The sequence below is a fragment of the Peromyscus leucopus genome, chromosome 7 (genome assembly GCF_004664715.2).
Source record: "Peromyscus leucopus breed LL Stock chromosome 7, UCI_PerLeu_2.1, whole genome shotgun sequence".
Lineage (NCBI taxonomy): Eukaryota > Metazoa > Chordata > Mammalia > Rodentia > Cricetidae > Peromyscus > Peromyscus leucopus.
The window spans coordinates 118,732,752-118,750,611 of record NC_051069.1 but is presented as its reverse complement, the minus strand read 5'-3'; the positions used below and the strand labels follow the sequence as shown (position 1 = coordinate 118,750,611).

The 17,860-nt window shown below is 51.5% G+C and overlaps 1 protein-coding gene across 3 annotated transcripts in view; it reads right to left on the bottom strand.

Moving 5' to 3' along the window:
• Positions 1-17,860, bottom strand: part of Rgs12 (regulator of G protein signaling 12) — a 96,003-nt gene that overhangs the window by 72,401 nt on the left and 5,742 nt on the right. For all 3 annotated transcript variants that reach the window (XM_028870845.2, XM_037208189.1, XM_037208190.1), the window contains exon 2: positions 6,059-8,041. In XM_028870845.2, coding sequence (XP_028726678.1) covers positions 6,059-7,939 — 1,881 coding nt within the window. In that variant the 5' untranslated portion in view covers positions 7,940-8,041. The remainder of the gene's footprint in view (positions 1-6,058; positions 8,042-17,860) is intronic.

Sequence of the window (17,860 nt, the reverse complement as noted above, 5' to 3'; positions counted from 1 at the left end):
GTCACACACACCCTGCTCAGGGAGGTGACACCACGGGGCCTTTTTTAGGTGTGGTCTTTGTTGAAAGGACGAGGAGAAAATATTTACATCTATTTTGAAACTTCCTCTCACACAGGGAAAAACTACACAAATCTGTTTGTTGAATACAGAGCTCTCAGGGCTTGGTCTCTGGTAAGCCCCTCATTGTTGGGCCACATGAAGGAGGAATTACAGTTTCCAACTCCATGCCTCACTATTTCATGATTTTGTTGTTTGGAGTCAAGGTTTCATGTAGCCCAGGCTAGCCTCACTATATGGCCTCGAACTCTTGGTCCTCCTGCTTCCATATCCTGAGTGCTGGTTACAGCTGGCTTTGTTCTTTTAAAAGAATCTTTAGGGGCAGCAAGATGGCTTAATAGTAAAAGCTGTTAGCAAGCATACTTGGTGATCTGAGCTCAATCCCCCGGTTCTTGGTGGGAGAGAATCAATTCCAAAAGTTGTCCTGTGACCTCCAAATGCATGCCATGGCATACATGTGTGCATGTGTGTGTGTACATTAATGATGATGATAGTAATAAATAAAATAAAAAAGTTAAACTATCTAAAATAATGTGTTTTTTTTTTCTCTAGGGAAACTTTTTTAGTCACTAAGTTCACATTTCCATCATAAAAAACAGACACAAGAAGAAAGGTGTCATATACTCTCCCTGGCCCCTAAGGTAATGGTTATTACCAGTGTGAAATTCTTTTGTTGATTTGTGTGTGGGAGGTGAAGCGTTGAAGTGGGAACTGAATGCAGGCATCCCTCCACTGCACCACATCCTCAACCCTCTTTTCCTTTCTGACAGAGCCTTACTACACTGTCTAGGCTGGCCTTGAACCCTGGAGCCTAAATAGGACTTGAACAGGCTATCCTCTTGCCTCAGCCTAAGAGTAACTGGATCACGGGCCTGCGCTGTCATCTGTGGCATTAAGCATGTGCACACTTGAGCTAGCCAGACAGTTCAACAGGTAAAATCACTCGCTGCACAAGCCTAATAAGCCGAGTTCAAGCCTAGAACCCACAGTGAAAGAAGACAACCAACTCTCAAATGTTGTCTTCTGACCACCACATATAGCACACATGTGCAGGGCCACCCGTGTACACATACACAATTAATTTAAAAGCTAAAAAAATCAATGTGAACAGTTCACAATGGCTTAAGGATATAGAAACCTTTACACAAGAAAGGGATTTAAATGTGCATTTCTGTAACCTGTTTTCACTTGGCACGAGGAGTCCCCCATTAGTCATGCACTATCCTTCCTCATGGCTGACTGACTTCACACTCTCTTGAAACCCCACCCCAATCCCAGTGACTCAAGCTCTACCTCTATCTCCAACTAACAATCCATGGATTCAGGCAAGCAAGAAGGTTAACTTGCAAAGGAACCCACATTGCACAGAATTCAGTTTGATTGGCGGTGATGGTGCACGCCTTTAATCCCAGCATTCAGGAGGCAGAGGCAGGCAGATCTCTGTGAATTTAAGGCCAGCATGGTCTACAAAGGGAGCTCCAGGACAGCCAGGGCTACACAGAGAAACCCTGTCTCCAAAAAAAAAAAAAATTCCGTTTGATTCCTAAGCACAAATGATGTCTAATGCAAATTCAATCCATTTACAGTAGTCAGCTGATTTTCAGTCTGTCTGTGAGAGCCTACCACATTATGTCTGAGTCCCTCCCTGGCGTGTTTCATGCCTATCCCTCACAGCTCGGTGGATTGGCAGGGACAGTCATGAAATTGCTGCTTTAATACTTCAGATCGAGAGACCTCACCTATCATGACATCAGCATAGGATGAGACCACTGCCTGTCATGAGCCATCTCGTCCCTGTGCTGATCCCCTTCTCCCAACATTACTCTCATGTTCCCACTGTGCACATTCGGTGCTATCACTCACAACTCTGGCACTGGTTACTGTAGGAGACAAATATGGCCTCCATCAATCCCAGGAGGACACTACCTATCATGGGCTGGTCTGTGCTCCCCAACATCCACATATTGAATCCTAAACCTAGAACCTCAGCACACGCCTACACTTGGAGACGGAGCCTTTACAGAGGTACCAATCACACACGCTCACTGGGTAGGCTCTAATGCAATATGACGGGACAAAGGAGATCAGAACACACACAAGATGACTCTGTGAGGACATACGGAGAAGACCATGACTTCACTCAAGACTGGCCTCAAGAGGAGCCAGCCTGACCACCCAGGTTTGTGGGAGAACACACCTCCACCTTCAGCCCACACAGCCCTGGCATGGGCCTCTACACATCCATGCAGGTATGCACCCTTAGGCCCTAAGGTGACTCTCGGACATCTCATGGCCCAAGGCAGTCCTATCCACACACTGCACACACCAGTGAAAACATCTCTCTGCCTCCTGAGGCCAGAGAGAAGGGAGGTTTGCTTGGCCATCCTGGAAGCCCAAACAAAGTAAGGACCTCTCAACTCCAACCACCTGACTCCCTGGGTCTTTCAACTACCCTCCCTGGTGCAGAGATGGCAGGTGTCCACTCTCAGGGAGCATCACCATCCTTGCATGGCCCCCAGCTGTTCACTGGGAGTCCAGCAGCTGAGTGAGGGTGGGGAAGTTCAGCAAGAACACCCTGGCAGGGGAAGCCTTGGGCAGCGGCAGTCCTGGCGTTAGGGTGTATGAGCCCTGAGCTTCCTGACAGCCCTGTGTCAGCTGGCAGGCTCACACCCAGTTTAAAGCGTTAGTGTTGCAGCAGTGGTGAATCAAGGTTCTAGCAACCCCTTCTAGAGGAAGCAAGGAAGGTCAGGCAGCCACCTGGACTGCCTGAAACATTTTAACAAGTGTCCTCATAGGCAGACCCTAGACCTAACCTGAACTTCCAGCAATTTCGGGTGGCTTCAGGGTTCTCCCCCTCCCCTACCAGGCTGGATCCTATCAAGGCCCAGCCCATGTCCTATACATCAGGGCTTCAGCAAGAGGGTGCATTAGAACTCAACGGAGGAAGAAGAGATGAAGTCAGTGCTCTTCAGAGGACTGGATGGGTAGCTGCAGACTGAGGGGACTTGTTCCTGCCTGGGTCTCTGAGACTTCATGGGTCGCATAAAGGCAGGAATTTGTTCTGGCTTCCAGACAGTGAGACCACCCACCACTTCAGAGACCTGCAGGCAGAGCTGCAGACCTGCTCGGGAAGGGACGGCTCCTCACTGGCACCCCAGGGCCCTCGGGAGCTTTGAGCTGCAACCCTCCTCAGCTCTTGGCTAGCAGCCCACTGCTCGTCACAGTTCAACCTTGTTTCATTTAAATCCCGTGTGGCAGGCTGTTTTACCTCATTTAAGGTCAGTCCCAAATTGACAACAAAGTACCTCCAATGTGTACTCTTTGCTGTCTGTCCACTTCATTCTTACCAGGACAGGGACAGGAGACAACTGCCTTACTGGCTAAAATGCACTTGTACCCACAGCTTGCAGGACTGCCCAGCCCCAGCTGCTCCTGGTCACAGGGATCGCCTCAAAGGAGCTCTGGCCAAGGCTTACTCAAAAGGAAAAGCTACGGAAGTAGACCCCAGGGGTGGGTGGGGAGAGAAGGGTGAGGAAAGCTACGACATATGCCTAGGAATCTAGAAAGCTGCCGGAGGGCTGGCCACAAGCTCAGGAAAGACCTAGAAAGCCAAGGTTCTCATCTGAGAAGGAGGAAGGCTAAGGCTGGAGAACTGACTGTTTCAGGCATCTAGGATGTGACATCTCTGTTCCATCATGAGCCAGTCATGAAGCTAACCAGGAAGACACTTCATGCGTGCACAACAAAGAACACACCCCCTACACTCTGCTCAAGGAGGCCAATTAACAGTCACAGCAGATAAACAAGAACTCTGGGGAAAGGGCACTCTCACTAGGAAGCCTGCCTTCCAGGGACACTGGGCTGCTCTGTCTGGTCCTGGACAGAGGGTGCCCAGGGACACTGTGTGGCCAGGCAGGGGTGTCATGCCAGGTGTCAGGCACCAAGCCACCCTTCATGGCCAGCTCCTGCTCTTGCACCTTGGACCTTGCAGATCACTCCGCCCCTGTCCACATCCAGGGCTGCCACAGAGGCACAGGAGGGGACAGTCAGGTTCAAGCGTCTATCTCCTCCAAGTGGTGGGGGGAGATCTGCATGCAATAACCCTGACAACATTTCTCTTATATTTTCGTTGTGACTAGCCTTTAACGGCTGAGCCATCTCTCCAGCCCATTTCTCACAGGGACAGCCACTACAGTTCAGCAGCTGTGCCCCACTCCCACCCCCAAGTCTCTCCATCCAGTGTTCCTGTCATTAAGGGATCCACCACCTGCTGCTCCTCACAAGTCTCTCACCCTGCAGAGCCTCCTCAGTGTCTGGTCTCTTCCTTGACTTCTCTAAGGCACACACCCCCCTTGCTCACTCACCACCTTGTCTCCTGTTAACTCAGTAGCTTCAGGCCTTTCCTGAGTTACCCTCACACACACTGGACTTCCCTGATCACATCGCAGCACTGTGTTCTGTGTCCCCACCAGATCCTGGCTGGCCTAGCTGCCTCCCAGCAGATGATGAACTTAAGCCACCGTTGACAAGAATCAGGAGTGCTGTGAGACCTGACCACTGGCTATCCACCACCTCCAGCACTGCCCCCTCCCTTCCCAGCCTCTTCTGTTCCTCTCATTTCCAGCAGTTCAGCTCTCTGGTTTCCCCTCTGTTTCTGACAAACCCCGAGCCCAGCATAGTCCTATCCTTTATTTTCAGCTAAAATTTTAGGGCATAAACTGATCATACCCAGAGGCATGAATCTTCTAAGCACGTGCTCCATAATATTAAACTGAGCATGCTCAGGAATGCACTCCTTAACTGAGCATGCTCAGGGATGGGACATTCCCCAGATGACTATTTCTAGACCCCCCTGCTTCCTCTGCTCAAGAAGGCACTGCTTTGGGAACGCTCCAGTGTTCTCCTTCCTTCCTGAAGATGACACACTTCCCCTCTTTGCTGTCTGGGCTGCACTTACCAAGCTGGGAATCCACAGCACTCATTTACAAAATCTCCCACTACAACAACCTGCTAAGATTTGATTTCTCTTTAGAAAGGGAAAAAGAACTAGGCTGAAAACCAGTACAAGTACAACTTTGTGTGTCCGCTTCAAATCTGCACTTAGCTGCACCAATGTTTACCCGTGACCATCTTGGGGGGGGGGGGAAGAGCACTGGATATAAGCCATAATAAAAAATCACTACAGCTCTGAGACCAATTCCCACCGATGTGACAGTCACAGCCTTTGCTTTACCCCCTGCCCTGGCCAGCTTTCAGAGGGTCTGGGAGACATTTTCCACTACTAAAACTAAAATATGCACCAACACAGAAAAGGTGTCTGTAACGACAAGCGTCTCCGAGAACAGCTTCCCAGAAACAAGGAGGTAAGTGCTGACTGAGCCGCGCTGTGGCCAGCACACCCTCATCTCTATCAGCAGCACCACCTTCAGACTGTCTTCTCTTACGCTCCAAACTTAGATCCCGCAGGAAACCAAAGGTCCCCGGGGGACACTGACCATTGACAGATCAGGTTCTCTGTGGCAGTGATGCTCACAAGGCCCCATCAGCTGCAAGCAAGAAAGTTAAGCCAGCCCAGGAACTTGCCAGGGAGGTCCCAAAGTGAGCCGGCCCCCTGTGCTTCTCTAAGCCTGTCACCTCAGACACTGCAATGACAGAAATGGGCTTCAAAGGAGCTACACACAACCACTGTGGCCAGGAGCCAGAGCGGTGGGGGTGGGGGTAGGGGGGGGTCATCCTACCAAAGCTGGGAGAAATCACCTTCTCACGGTTACCACCTGTCCAGCACAGATGTCCTGACAGAACCAGCCAGAGAACCGCCTAAGGCCAGGGTCCAGACCAACGGAGAGGTTTCGGAGCAGGACAAAAGCCTCAGTGCAGGGCAGAGCAGATCTGCTGTGACAGTTTGCAGAGGCCACAAGGCCACCAGGAGTAAGCCAGGGCTGTGAGCGGCAACTAGCCATGATACAGCGAAGCCATTCCTCCCGAGACCCCTCCAACTTACCTTTTTGTCCTCTTTGGTCTTTCTAACATTTCGATGGGGCCCAAAAATGTTCTGCATGCCAAAAGCCTTCCTGGACCAGTCTCTCTTCTGGGTACTCAGCGGGGCCTGAGCAAAGCTGCCCTCCACCCGGTATCGGTCTGCAGGAATCTTACTCATGGGAGGGGGCAGTGTGCCGCAGTTGACACTGGACCACCCATCAGTCGAGTCTGTGTAAGACTCCTGGTCACTGGCATGTCCGCACTGCCACTCCTGCAGCACATGGACCGGGAGCCACCTCTGGTTGAAACCACAGCTGGAACCTGTGGCACCCCTCTTGGAAGGGGGGACAGAACTCCTCAAGGAGGCTGGAGGCACCTCTACGTGAGAGGCAGGCCCCGAATGCTTTGTTAAATCCCAGAACCTGTCAGTGTGGGGGCTGGTTTCCAACGGGGAGCCCACCTCTGCGTCGTGGCAGAAAGCTCCATTCCAGGGTGCACCCCAAGGCTGTGGGCCCCTCCCACTCACCCCTTCCCACCCTGGGCTATTGCCCTGGCCATGCCGGCTCGAGTTCCCGCCCAGGTCAACTACAAGCACTCTGTTGCTCTTCTCTTCCTGGTTGAAATTGCCAATGCCGCTGTCGCTGTTGCTGCTGGTGCTGTTATTCTGGTGGGCATCGGCATCCCCGTCCAGAAAGGCACGGGCCCGCACGCCCTCAATCAGCTCACCCATGTCTCGGTAGAGGACAGAGATGAACTGAAGTACAGGGAGGGAAGACGCTGGGAACTCCAGGCAGCCGCTCGTGTCTGGGTCGGCTGTGCATGCAAACCCAAACCTCCGTGCGATGCCTTGGTGAATCTTGTGATGAAACAAGTCTGGGTCCACCATAAACACATGGCAGGATGTCCTTAGCGCACCTTCATCCTCCTGGACCAGGCCGCCATCATCACTGGTCTGCATGGTCACCAGCCCGAAGAACCGCCTGTCATCTGGGCACACTGCACTGAATGCCAGCTTCTCAGCAGGGTACTCTGCCACCACACCAGCCCTGTCAGTGACCAGCTGCACACAGTCATGCATGACCTTCATGGTCACTAGGGAATGGATCTTCTGCTCGGCCCGCAGGCGGCGCATGCAGCCACGAATGGCCTGTAAACTGTCATGCTCCAGGTTGGAACTTGTGGAAGGGAGCTCGATGGAGCCCAAATAGCCCACGACCATGGCAACGTTTAAAATACTTGCATCTAGTCCAAAGTCGTCATGACTGTCCAGCCCCACAGTGAATACAGAATCGTCATTGATAACTTTCGATATCTCTTCCTTGGAGAGCATGCTGGGGTGTGGAGCACAGAGACTGTCCTGGCCAACATCAAGCCGCAAAGCAGCTGACTCGGACAGAGACCTCTGCTTCAGCTTCAAGGGCTCAGGGCCACTGGCACAGAGACTTGGGCTTTCAAAAATCATGTTGAAAATCCCACCAGACTGCACCTCTTCCACGACCCTCTCTGCTCTGTTTATACCCAAGGCCTTCGAATCAAGCTTAGGCCTCAGCCAGCCTTTCCCCTCATACAGGCCGCCTTCTTCATCGCTGGAACAGGACTCCACATGACTGGTGCCCTCACAGATCACCATGTGCAGAACTCCAGAGCATTTTCCAATTAGTTTCACCACATCTTCATGCGAGGCTTTCTTCACATTGATCTCGTTGATGGCAAGTATCTGGTCTCCAGCCCGGAGGCCTACAAAATCTGCAGGGCTGCCCCTCATGACACAGCTGAGCACACAGGGTGCCTGTCCTGACAGGGTGAAGCCGTAGCCAGCTCTGCCTCGGGCCACTTCCACGCTCCGCACTCGAGGGGGCGCAGGGCCAGGCTGCCGCTTCCCTGGCTCCCCTGCCCTGTACATCCTGGTGCACAGTCAAGGCCGATCGCATATCCCACTATTCCAGGGATCCCATGTGTCAAGGAATGGTCGATGCTACTGAGTTTTTTGTCTTGAAATGTTGTCCTAAGGAGGAAATGCAAATACTTTGTTATTAAAGATCCCATAATTCCAACCTTAGTGGCATTTCCTGACTCTACAAGGTAATTCACAACAACAACAAAAAAAATCACAAGGGTCTCTACAGTCACCACATAAATGTTCAGGTGAAAGGCAAACAATCTAAATTTGGTGGCTCTGATGCTGGGCTAAGAACCCTGATATCAAAGTGGAAAGCTGTAGTCTCCTTCGGGGTTCCTGAAGAGGATGTACATAGAACAGCCTGGATGCCTCTGCATTCAGCCTGAATAGATAGAAAGAGGGTAGGTGCAGGCCCAGGCTCCCCTGAAGGCTCCAGTGTGAAGAGCAAGGTCTACTGCTGTCCTGGGGTCAAAGGCCCTAAATATCACTACCCAACTCTTTGATCTCATCTCAAATCTCTTCTACAAAATGTTCTCCATATCCCATGACTCTCCCACAATTAATTTATTTTGGACAAAGTGCTATGCTAGGAAAACACGTAAATCTGAAACAACCTCAATCAATAAAACCATGGAGGTCATCCAAGAGAAGAGATAAAGACAGCAATTGAACAAGGCAAGGCCATGTTGTTCTGACTTATTCCAGGGGGGCATGACTTCACAAAGTACTGGTGGTCATTAAAATCCAGGCCTGAGATTCTAGGTATTTCTGTCCTTTTGGCTGGGAGCCTTAGGCTTTAATGGCGGAGCCATCTCTCCCAGCTCCTTTAGGGTATTTTTTAATCAGCCTTAAGACAGTGAAGGTATAGCTACTTTACACTAAAGAAAATGGAGCCATTGTAGGAAAAATTCTGTGATTACAAGTTGCCACTAAATGAACTGTAAACTTGAAAAAAGGTTAAACAACAGACCCGTGTCAGGGTCCCCCACACCACCCAGTACAGTGATCCACAGGACTCCCAGGACCCCCAAGACTCAGCACAGAGGCACACGCAGGTTAAGATTCATTACAATGAAGGGACTCAAGACAAAATCAGCAGAGGGAAAGATACACAGGGATGCCCAAGAAACCAGGCACGAGCTTCTAGAACCTTCTCCCAAGGGAATCACAAGGACACACTTAAGTCCCTCTAGCAAGGAGCTGTGACAACATGCACTTGTGAAATGCCCAAGCAGGGGCCCAGCAGAGACTCAGAGTCCAGGGTTGTCACCACCACTGGTGTCCTCTGTACAACATGTATCACAACTCCAGTCTCCAAAAGAAAAGCAAGTATGGACATAAACCACATTGTCTACACAGTCAGCAAAGGCACAAGGACCCTTTCCCTTCAGTGGAGGCAGGCACTGTCCCAGCATGCAGGCATCTCTTGGATGGGTGTCTAATGCTGTGAGAACTCAGTTGCCTAAGACTCTTTCTGGATTATCTTTAAAAACAGCACAAGGGTGAGAGGTGGTTCAGCTGGTAAAGCGCTTGCTGTGCAGACATGAGGAACTGAGTTTGACCCCTAGCACTTACATAAAAAGTGGGCAAAGCAGTGCCTGCCTGGGACTGCAGTACTGGGGGAAGAGACAGGGTACTAGGGGCTATGGGCAAGGTAATGCAGCCTGACTGACAAGCCTGTCTCAAAAACAGGGCTGAAGCCAGAAGTGGTGGCCTATACATTTAAGGCCAACACTCAGGAAGCACAGGCAGACAGACTGTATAAGTTCAAGGGCAGCCATGGATACACAGTGAGACCTTGTCACATACATACATACATACATACATACATACATACATACAGAGAGAGAGCACGCAACTGGCCCCACATGCACAGACACACATGCCTGTGTACCGGAACATGCACAAACACATACACACACATAAACCACACACACATAAATAGATATCAACATGAATACATCTATAACCACCACACTCAGAAGGCTGAGGCAGGGGAGCTCTAGAAGGCTGAGGTTAGCCTGGGCTATTAGGAGACCCTACGTCTGGAAGAAAAGGCAATACAGTAGTGGTTGGAGTGTGACGATCCAAACTACAATAGTGAGCTTGGTGAACACGTTGCTGAATTACTCTCTGAAGACATTCTTGTGTCTTAAGATAGTTTCCAGTAACAGAACGGTGAACAGATTCTAAATGGTTCACAGACAGCCAAGGCTAAACAGTGAGAGACCATGGAAGAGCATCAGGAGACTGCAGGGATGGTCCCAACAGGGAGGGTAAGGGTACACAGGATGAATGTTTGAGTAGAATTACTTTTGATACACAGGAGCGAAGAAAGAACAATTTATCTATAAAATATGTCATCATTTAATATACAAGTGATGATATTCATAACTTAACTATTGGAGCTGGGAGTATAATTCCATCTAGAGAATGATTAGCATATGAGAGGCCCTGGGTTCCACTCCACACTGAAGATGACCAAGAAGCTGTTTTAAGATCTTACTGGGGGCTGGAGAAATGGCTCAGTGGTTAAGAGCACTGACTGCTCTTTTAAAGGACCCGGGTTCAATTCCCAGCACCCACATGGCAGCTCACAGCTGTCTATAACTCCAGGATCCAACACCCTCACACAAACATACATACAGGCAAAACACCGATAAAATAAAAATAGATAAATTAAAAAAAAAAAAAGATCTCACTGGATCCTCTCTGGGGAGTGCTGAGCAGAACTGTGCCTCTAACACATTTGCACTATAATGCCCACAACTCATGCATGTCCCCTCTCCAGCCACAAAGCATAGCAAATGAGCTGATGTTAAGGATGTTGAGATGGGGAGACAGACAGTCCTGATCATTCAAGTGAGCTCCACGGAGTCCTGGAGCCCAGTGAAAGAGATGGGGAGAGGTGTCAGTCAGTAGACAGCATGTGTGTCTGGGAGACCCAAGGGTAGGGCCCAGGACATAAGATGGAGGCAACAGAGCCTCCAGGAAGAATCAGCCCTGTGACACCATGACTTTAGCCAGATCACCAGAGCCACAGGTCACCACATGGCAAGCTGTAAAGCCACAGCCTTACAGTTTCTTGTTTGGGCAGCTCCAGAAGCAAACCCAAGGGACTGCAGGGGTCACAGCACAGGATGTCTGCCTGGAACAGTACTGACCATGGTGTCACTGTGAAGGTCAGTCACCACTGCAAACTCCAGGACCAGAGATCAGCAGCACCAGACTGCCTTCTCTAGGGCCAAGAAACCCCTGGCTTCTCTAGACAAGAGTCCATGAACACAGAAGGCACTGACTGGACCTGAGACAGGCCCTCTGCAGAGCCCAACCTCATCGGCACAGGTGCCACCAAGCCACATTCTCTAGCAGGGACCTACCCCCAGCAGACCCCCGTCCATCTCTTGTCCTCCCCCACAGCAATCATATCCCTACCCCCACCCAGCAATACCTGTGGCTGCCAAACACTCACCTAGCACCACCTACACCAACATCTACATCAGGCACCCACCAAATACCAACAGCTGTCCCACTGACAACACCCCACAGGGTCAAGATGATGGTCACTGACCTCCCAATTACTGTAGCAGCCTAATACCAACCCCACTTCTAGGCCCTTCCTGAAGAACCTTATGGAGGCCCAGGCCTGTCCTCCTACCCGTCCATCCTCCCGACCTTGGCAGACCTGGATCTGGATCCATGAGAACACAGGATGGAGGTAGGATCCAGATGGTTTTTAAGCCACATGGGTTGTCACCAAGCAAGGCTCAGAGCAGCAAGGTGAGAAAAAATAGCTCTTTATGTAAAGACCTCTCAGCCCACAGACCAGGGGGCCACAAGGCCTCTGCACTAGAGGATACCATTGACTTCTGACACTTGCTGCTTCATGAATTACTCCCAAAGGCAGTGGCAACCCAGCTGCTCTCAGCCAGGGAGTCCTTCACCCACTAAGGAATCTCCTGTCTGCTCCTTCTCCTTAAGGACCCAACTTCTGTCCAACTGAACTCCAAGCCCCCACTCTGAGCTCTCCCTTAAAAATTTGCTATAGCTGGGCGGTGGTGGTGCACACCTTTAGTCCCAGCACTTGGGAGGCAGAGGCAGAGGTAGGTGGATCTCTGAGTTCGAGGCAGCCAGGGCTACACAGAGAGATCCTGCCTTAACAAAAAACCAACCAACCAAACTCCACTTGCTATCAACTCACAAGCCACATACCTTACACACAAAGCCCCCCCCTCCCCTTCCTCTCCTCCTGTCCCCTCCGGACCTTTTCTCCCCTATACATGCATCAGCCTCCTTAGGAAATCCAGGCCCCAGGGCCTCAAGCGGCCCCACCACACTTTCCTAGTCACATGGCTGTCCGACACTGCCTTTGCCACAAGGCATCCCACCCACCACAGGGCCCTAAGTCCCCTCTTAAGTCCTTTATACCAGGGTCCCCTCACTGTGCTCCCAGACCTCTGAAACCTGGCTCTCCCATCCCTTCGGGCTCCAGCTCATGGCTGGCCTCCATCTGTGACAGCCTCTCTCCTCTCCCCCCTTCTCCTGCTCAGCCTCTAGGCAGGGGTCCCAGCTGACCTCATCCCCAGGGATTTTCCATGACTGGTCCCCTATACACTTATCTCCCAAAAGAATGCCCAACACCACAGTCCCAGCAGAGTCCAAACATCCTCAGAGACAGGGCCAGCTCCCCAGATGTCAGAGGAAGGCAGCCAGCCCATAAGGGCCCCTAAGAGAGCACCCCTAAAACCTTGTCAAGGACATGCAGATACCAGAAGGTACCACCTCAAGATAAAGTTATCCAAACAATGACAGACCACCACAATAGAACATCTCCTAAGCCCAAAACACGGGGCTGAATGGTGGCCATCCATAGCATACAGCAGAGCAAGGGGAGCCATAACGGCTTGGGGCCCTGTCCCTGAGCTACACAGGATGATGAAACACAAGCTGGCTTTGTCTGCAAGGGGACAGGAGGGCCCCTACCTCAAGGGTATGTTTGGGGTTGTCCAACTTAAATTGTAGGTTTGGGTGAATGGAGAATTCTCTTCAGTAAACCCTGGCCACAGCTGAAATTGAAGCCAGGTGCCAGCATCTGGTAAGATGTCTGGCCTTGTTTGACTTTTTAAAGGAGGAGGAGCTGTGAAAAAGAAATCCAGAGAATAATGGGAGGGATCATGTAGCTATTAAAAGAAAGAGAGGGCCCCACCCTCCCCTGCTACTCCAGGGACATAGACTGTAGTGTCAGGACAAGACCCCAAGGGACCCCATTAGTTCTATCCAGTCTCTAAGTGAGCCCCTGGTGGCTTGGATCCTGGGAGAGTAATGATTAGTGGGGGCCAGTGGTGGGGAGGGAGGTTCAGAAGTCAGTGGGTCATTTCCCAGAGCCCAAAGATGGACAAGGAGCTGTGCGCTCCAAAGTTCTGAGCAGAGAACAGGGAACGTGGAAAGTGCCCCATAAAACATCAGAGCAAAAGGACAAGAATGTGCCACAGACAACACTTAAGCTGAGAGGACACAGAACTTCAGTGGCCACACCCACACGACCAAAGGCTCCAGGCCCAGCCCACTAACGCACCGGGCTGGCCACTCCTCCCACCAGGCACCTGTGTGAATGAGCACAGCTGGACCTGCAGGCATCCAGATGAGATCTGTCCTGCTCAGATGACTGCAGTCTCTAGTTAGTCTTCTCCATCTGTCCAGATTCATCACCTGCACTGAAGGGACCAGCTCTGGTTGCAGGGGACAGACAGGTTGACCACTATGGGGGAACCCAGCCCAATGTACTCACACAGGCATCAGAAGAGAGGTGGCCAGATTCCTCATGGCCACTCCCTAGAAACACTAAACAGACGGGTGGCCTGTACAAATTGTCCACAGGTTGGCCCAAGGATGTGAGTGCCCAGACAAGGACTGAGTACCAAGAATCCAATAGGCACCCATAATGCTCTACAAAGCCCTGGCAAATGTCATCTGCCTGGATGCCCCAGTATCCTAGTGAGACATGCCCAAATGCCCCAGGGAAGTCGAGTATCCCTGTCTGCCTTTCTAAAGACTCCCTGTTCCCTTTCCGAAGGCTGCCTTCTCAGTCAGCATGCCCTGCCTGCTTTCCCACAGGCACCTCAAAGAGCTTCACTGGAAGGAGCGAGTTGCTGTGCCCACATCTGTCCCACACATGGACACGAAAGCTTTCTCCACGCCAGGCAGGAGAGAACCAACAGGGACAACCAGGGCCCACCTGCAGAGCTCACTCAGGGAGCCACAGGTCCGTGCAGAGAATCTAAGAAAGAAGGCACCAAGCTGAGGGCAGAAACATGCTGGCTCCACTCCTCATCACCTCCCCACCTCACCTGCACCCGCTTCTTGGAACACTCTTCCCACCTCCCACTCCCAGGGCCACTATCAGAAGCTCAAATCGCAAGGGCTTGCTTCCTGCCCTGGTGTACTCATGACATGCTGAATGAGACTTGTCCCCCTCAAACTCACATTAATTCACCGATGCAAGAGGATTTAAAAGTAACGGGACATTTAACACATTGGGCCTACCCTGTAAAAGTAGTAATGCTGGTCTCACAGGAGTGGGTTAGTTCCCACCAGAGCAGGCTGTTAGAAAGGGTATGTTTGGCCCCTCCCTGCTGGCTTCCTCTTGCTTCTGTTCCCACTCTGTGGTGTTGGATCACCACGGCCATGAGACTGACCAGGGGCCAGTCAGAAAGGGCTAGTCAAATTTGGAGAGTTACACGATTTTTTTTACCTTATTGAGTACCCCAGTGTTGGGTATTTTTGCTATAGTGACAGAAAGGGGGATGTCTATGGCAGGGCCTTTAGCAGGGTGCCCCATGATCTAGAGGGCAAGGCACATCCCCACCCTCAGAGGAAGAGCATTGCCAGAAGCTGCTGAGCCAGAGAAAGGGTTGTTCCGCACTCCACTGGGAAGTGGAGGAACCTTTAGGAGGTAGGGCCGACTAGAGGAAGCTAGGTCATCAAGATCTGTTAAGGTTTGGATGTGAAATGTCACCAACAGCCTTTATTTAGAACACTTGATCTCTGGCCAGTGGTGCTGTTTGGGAGGTTGTGAAACCTTTAAGGTGTGGAACTTAACTGGAGGGAGAGGGGTCACTGGGGAGTAGACCCTGAGAATTAGCCTGGTCCAGTTCCAGCCTGAGCTCTCGCCTCCTGATCTGCACAGACAGAACAATCTGCCCTGCTAACTCCCACCACCAATGATCCCCACTCCCCCAGTCACCATGCTGGACTGGATTCCCTTAAACCAACCACGAGCTAGAGTCAACTTCTCCTCCCTGGAATTGCTTCTGTCAGGTATTCTATCTCAGCAACAGGAAAAGTAATGAGACACGGTGTGCCCTTGAAGGGATACTGGAACCCCAGCTCCTTCCTGGCTGCCATGAGGTAAGCTCTGCTCCACCGTCTGCTCCCCTCCGTGATGACTTCGCACAGGCTCAAGCCATGAAGTCCACCGACCACACACATATCTATATCAGTCACCGGGAGCCCGATGAGCACACATTCAAAAGGAAACCAAACACCAGAGGACTGGCAAACACCCTGGCACATTTCCCAGCTGCCCATAGCGACAGGGCCGTCCATCCTCCAGGAAAGGAAACCATTATGCTGTGCCCACTCCAATCCAAACCCCTAACAAGTGCTGTGAGGATGACCAGCCAGGGACACAAGAGCTCTCCCAGCTGGGCGGAAGCACAGCGCTTTGTGGCTGGGGTCAGGACCACTCCTTGCTCCCTGCCAGGTTACCTGTACTGGTCACCCTATAAGACGGGCCCAGGCATACAGCACTGCCGCTCTAGCTGTCCCAAGGTTCAGCAGAGCAGACAGTACCTCAGTCAGATAAGTAACCAATGCAGGAGCATGCCCTGCACAGGTCTCTCAGCAAGGCAGGCAGGAAGCCTCTGCTAAAGCCCAGTTATGCCGAAGAAATCTAAAGGACTCGAGAGGAAGGAGGAGGAGGACAACTCCCAGTTTCCTGTTCAGCACACTATGTTTACCACTCCCTGGAACACCCGCCTGCATCTGTCTCCCCAATCCACACTCTCCTATAAACACATCCTGATATCCAGTCCTACTCTGAGCAGCCACCGTCCCATAGCACCTAATGCTCCAGAGTCCCTGCTTGTGAAAGCCAGCTAGTACATGGTCTAAACAAGACAGCCAGAGTCCCTCTAAAAGGCCTCTGGGAAAAGAGGACTCCCAGGAAAACTGAGGGGCACGATTCCACATCATACATTGTGAACAGGGATTATCTCGCAGGCCATTGACTCAGGTCATATGGAGTGCCAACAAGGAGATCCAGAGAGCCATCAAGTTTCTAAGAAAACAATGGCATCAGAAACACTACCAGATGGAATTAAAAAGGCAGAGGGCCTCAGGAGGACAGTGGGCACTGGATCCTGCAAACCCTCCTAACAGGAGGCAGGCGAGGAGTGTCTGAGCTGCAGGAAGAGCGCATTCCAGGAGGAGAGACCAGACTGGGAGGGACACTGCGGTCTTGAGGTTTAACAAGGAACCTGCAGCCATTGCCAGGCCAGGCTTCAGGGTGGCCACAGCTCTGACCCCGACTCATCTCCATTCTTCTTCCCACTGAGCAGGAAGGCCTGCAGTGGTGGTGGCGTCAGCTGACACTTGTCCTGGGTATGGCCTGGTGGGCTGACAGCTTATCCTTTCAGTTTATTCTATAGATGGAGTTCAGCTCTTCTCCAGGGGCTTTAGTCAGGCTCTCATCTGCATCAAAGCCAACTCAAGTGCTAGATTTGAACCTGCTACTGCCGTGGAAGGGCCATAGGGAATATATTCTGTATACAGGATAAGGGCTGGGGATCAGCAATTGGCAGGGAGAGGTGACCTCTGAGATGTCCATCAACAGGCCTCCTACTCATCCTGCCTTAATAGTATTCCTGCCTTGGATGAAAATGGACCGAGTGACTCCCTTCCAAGTACTAAAACAAGGCAAAAGTGATGAGGTGTCACCTCCGAGGTCAGGTTACAAAAGGACCGTGGCTTCTGTCTTGCCTCTCCCTTCTCCCTCACTCTAAGGGAGATGGCAGGTTGTGAGCTTCCCTAACTAGACACCCACATGACAGGGAGCCAACAAGATGGGAAGTCTGCCAGCAGCCGTATTAGCAACCTTGGAAGAGGATCTTCTGGGGCCAGCAACTGCCACAGGTGAACCTTGGAAGCGGCTCCTCCCACCACAGCTAGGACTGACAGCTAGATCCCACCTGTGTGAGCCCTGGCCACAGAAGCACGCTGTGTAAGCTGCTGTGCTGGGGACAAGCTGCCTGTTCAGCCGTGGATGACCAATGTCACAGAGAACACAAAATGAAATCATCATTTGATCTGCCATCACTCCACTATAAACACACACACAACAGCATGACATTGCTGGGTGGCCAAGCATGGGTAGGTGTTTTCAGACAGGTTCCCTAAAATGAAGCCTGTGACAGGATGACTGGGGAGCCCGGCTGCAACATCAGAGCTATTCCAACAAGAAAGCCGAAGAACTGGCTGGGAGTGACCACCACTGGACAGCCACCTGACAGCTCAAGGTCTCATCATCAAGTCTACTGATCACACTGACCAATGAAGAAATGAACTCAGACACACCATGGCTCCCGATCTCCACTCAAAGACGGTCCTCAGAGTCTGCTGGAAGTCCTTGGCAGCTCATGTCCCCAATGTGTTTGAGAAGAGCTTAGCAGCCACTGCACTGTCAGGGTGCCCAGGGGCTGATGGGGCAGCGCTGCCTGGCTCAGTAAGCACAGTGTCGCTCCCCTCCCATGCTCCTCATCAGGCAGGGTTCCCCCGGGGTCTCTGTAGAGGTTTCAACAGTTTAGGCTCCAAGAAACCTGAGGTCAAACATTAGGACCACACAGATGCCTTAACTCTGCTCTTGCA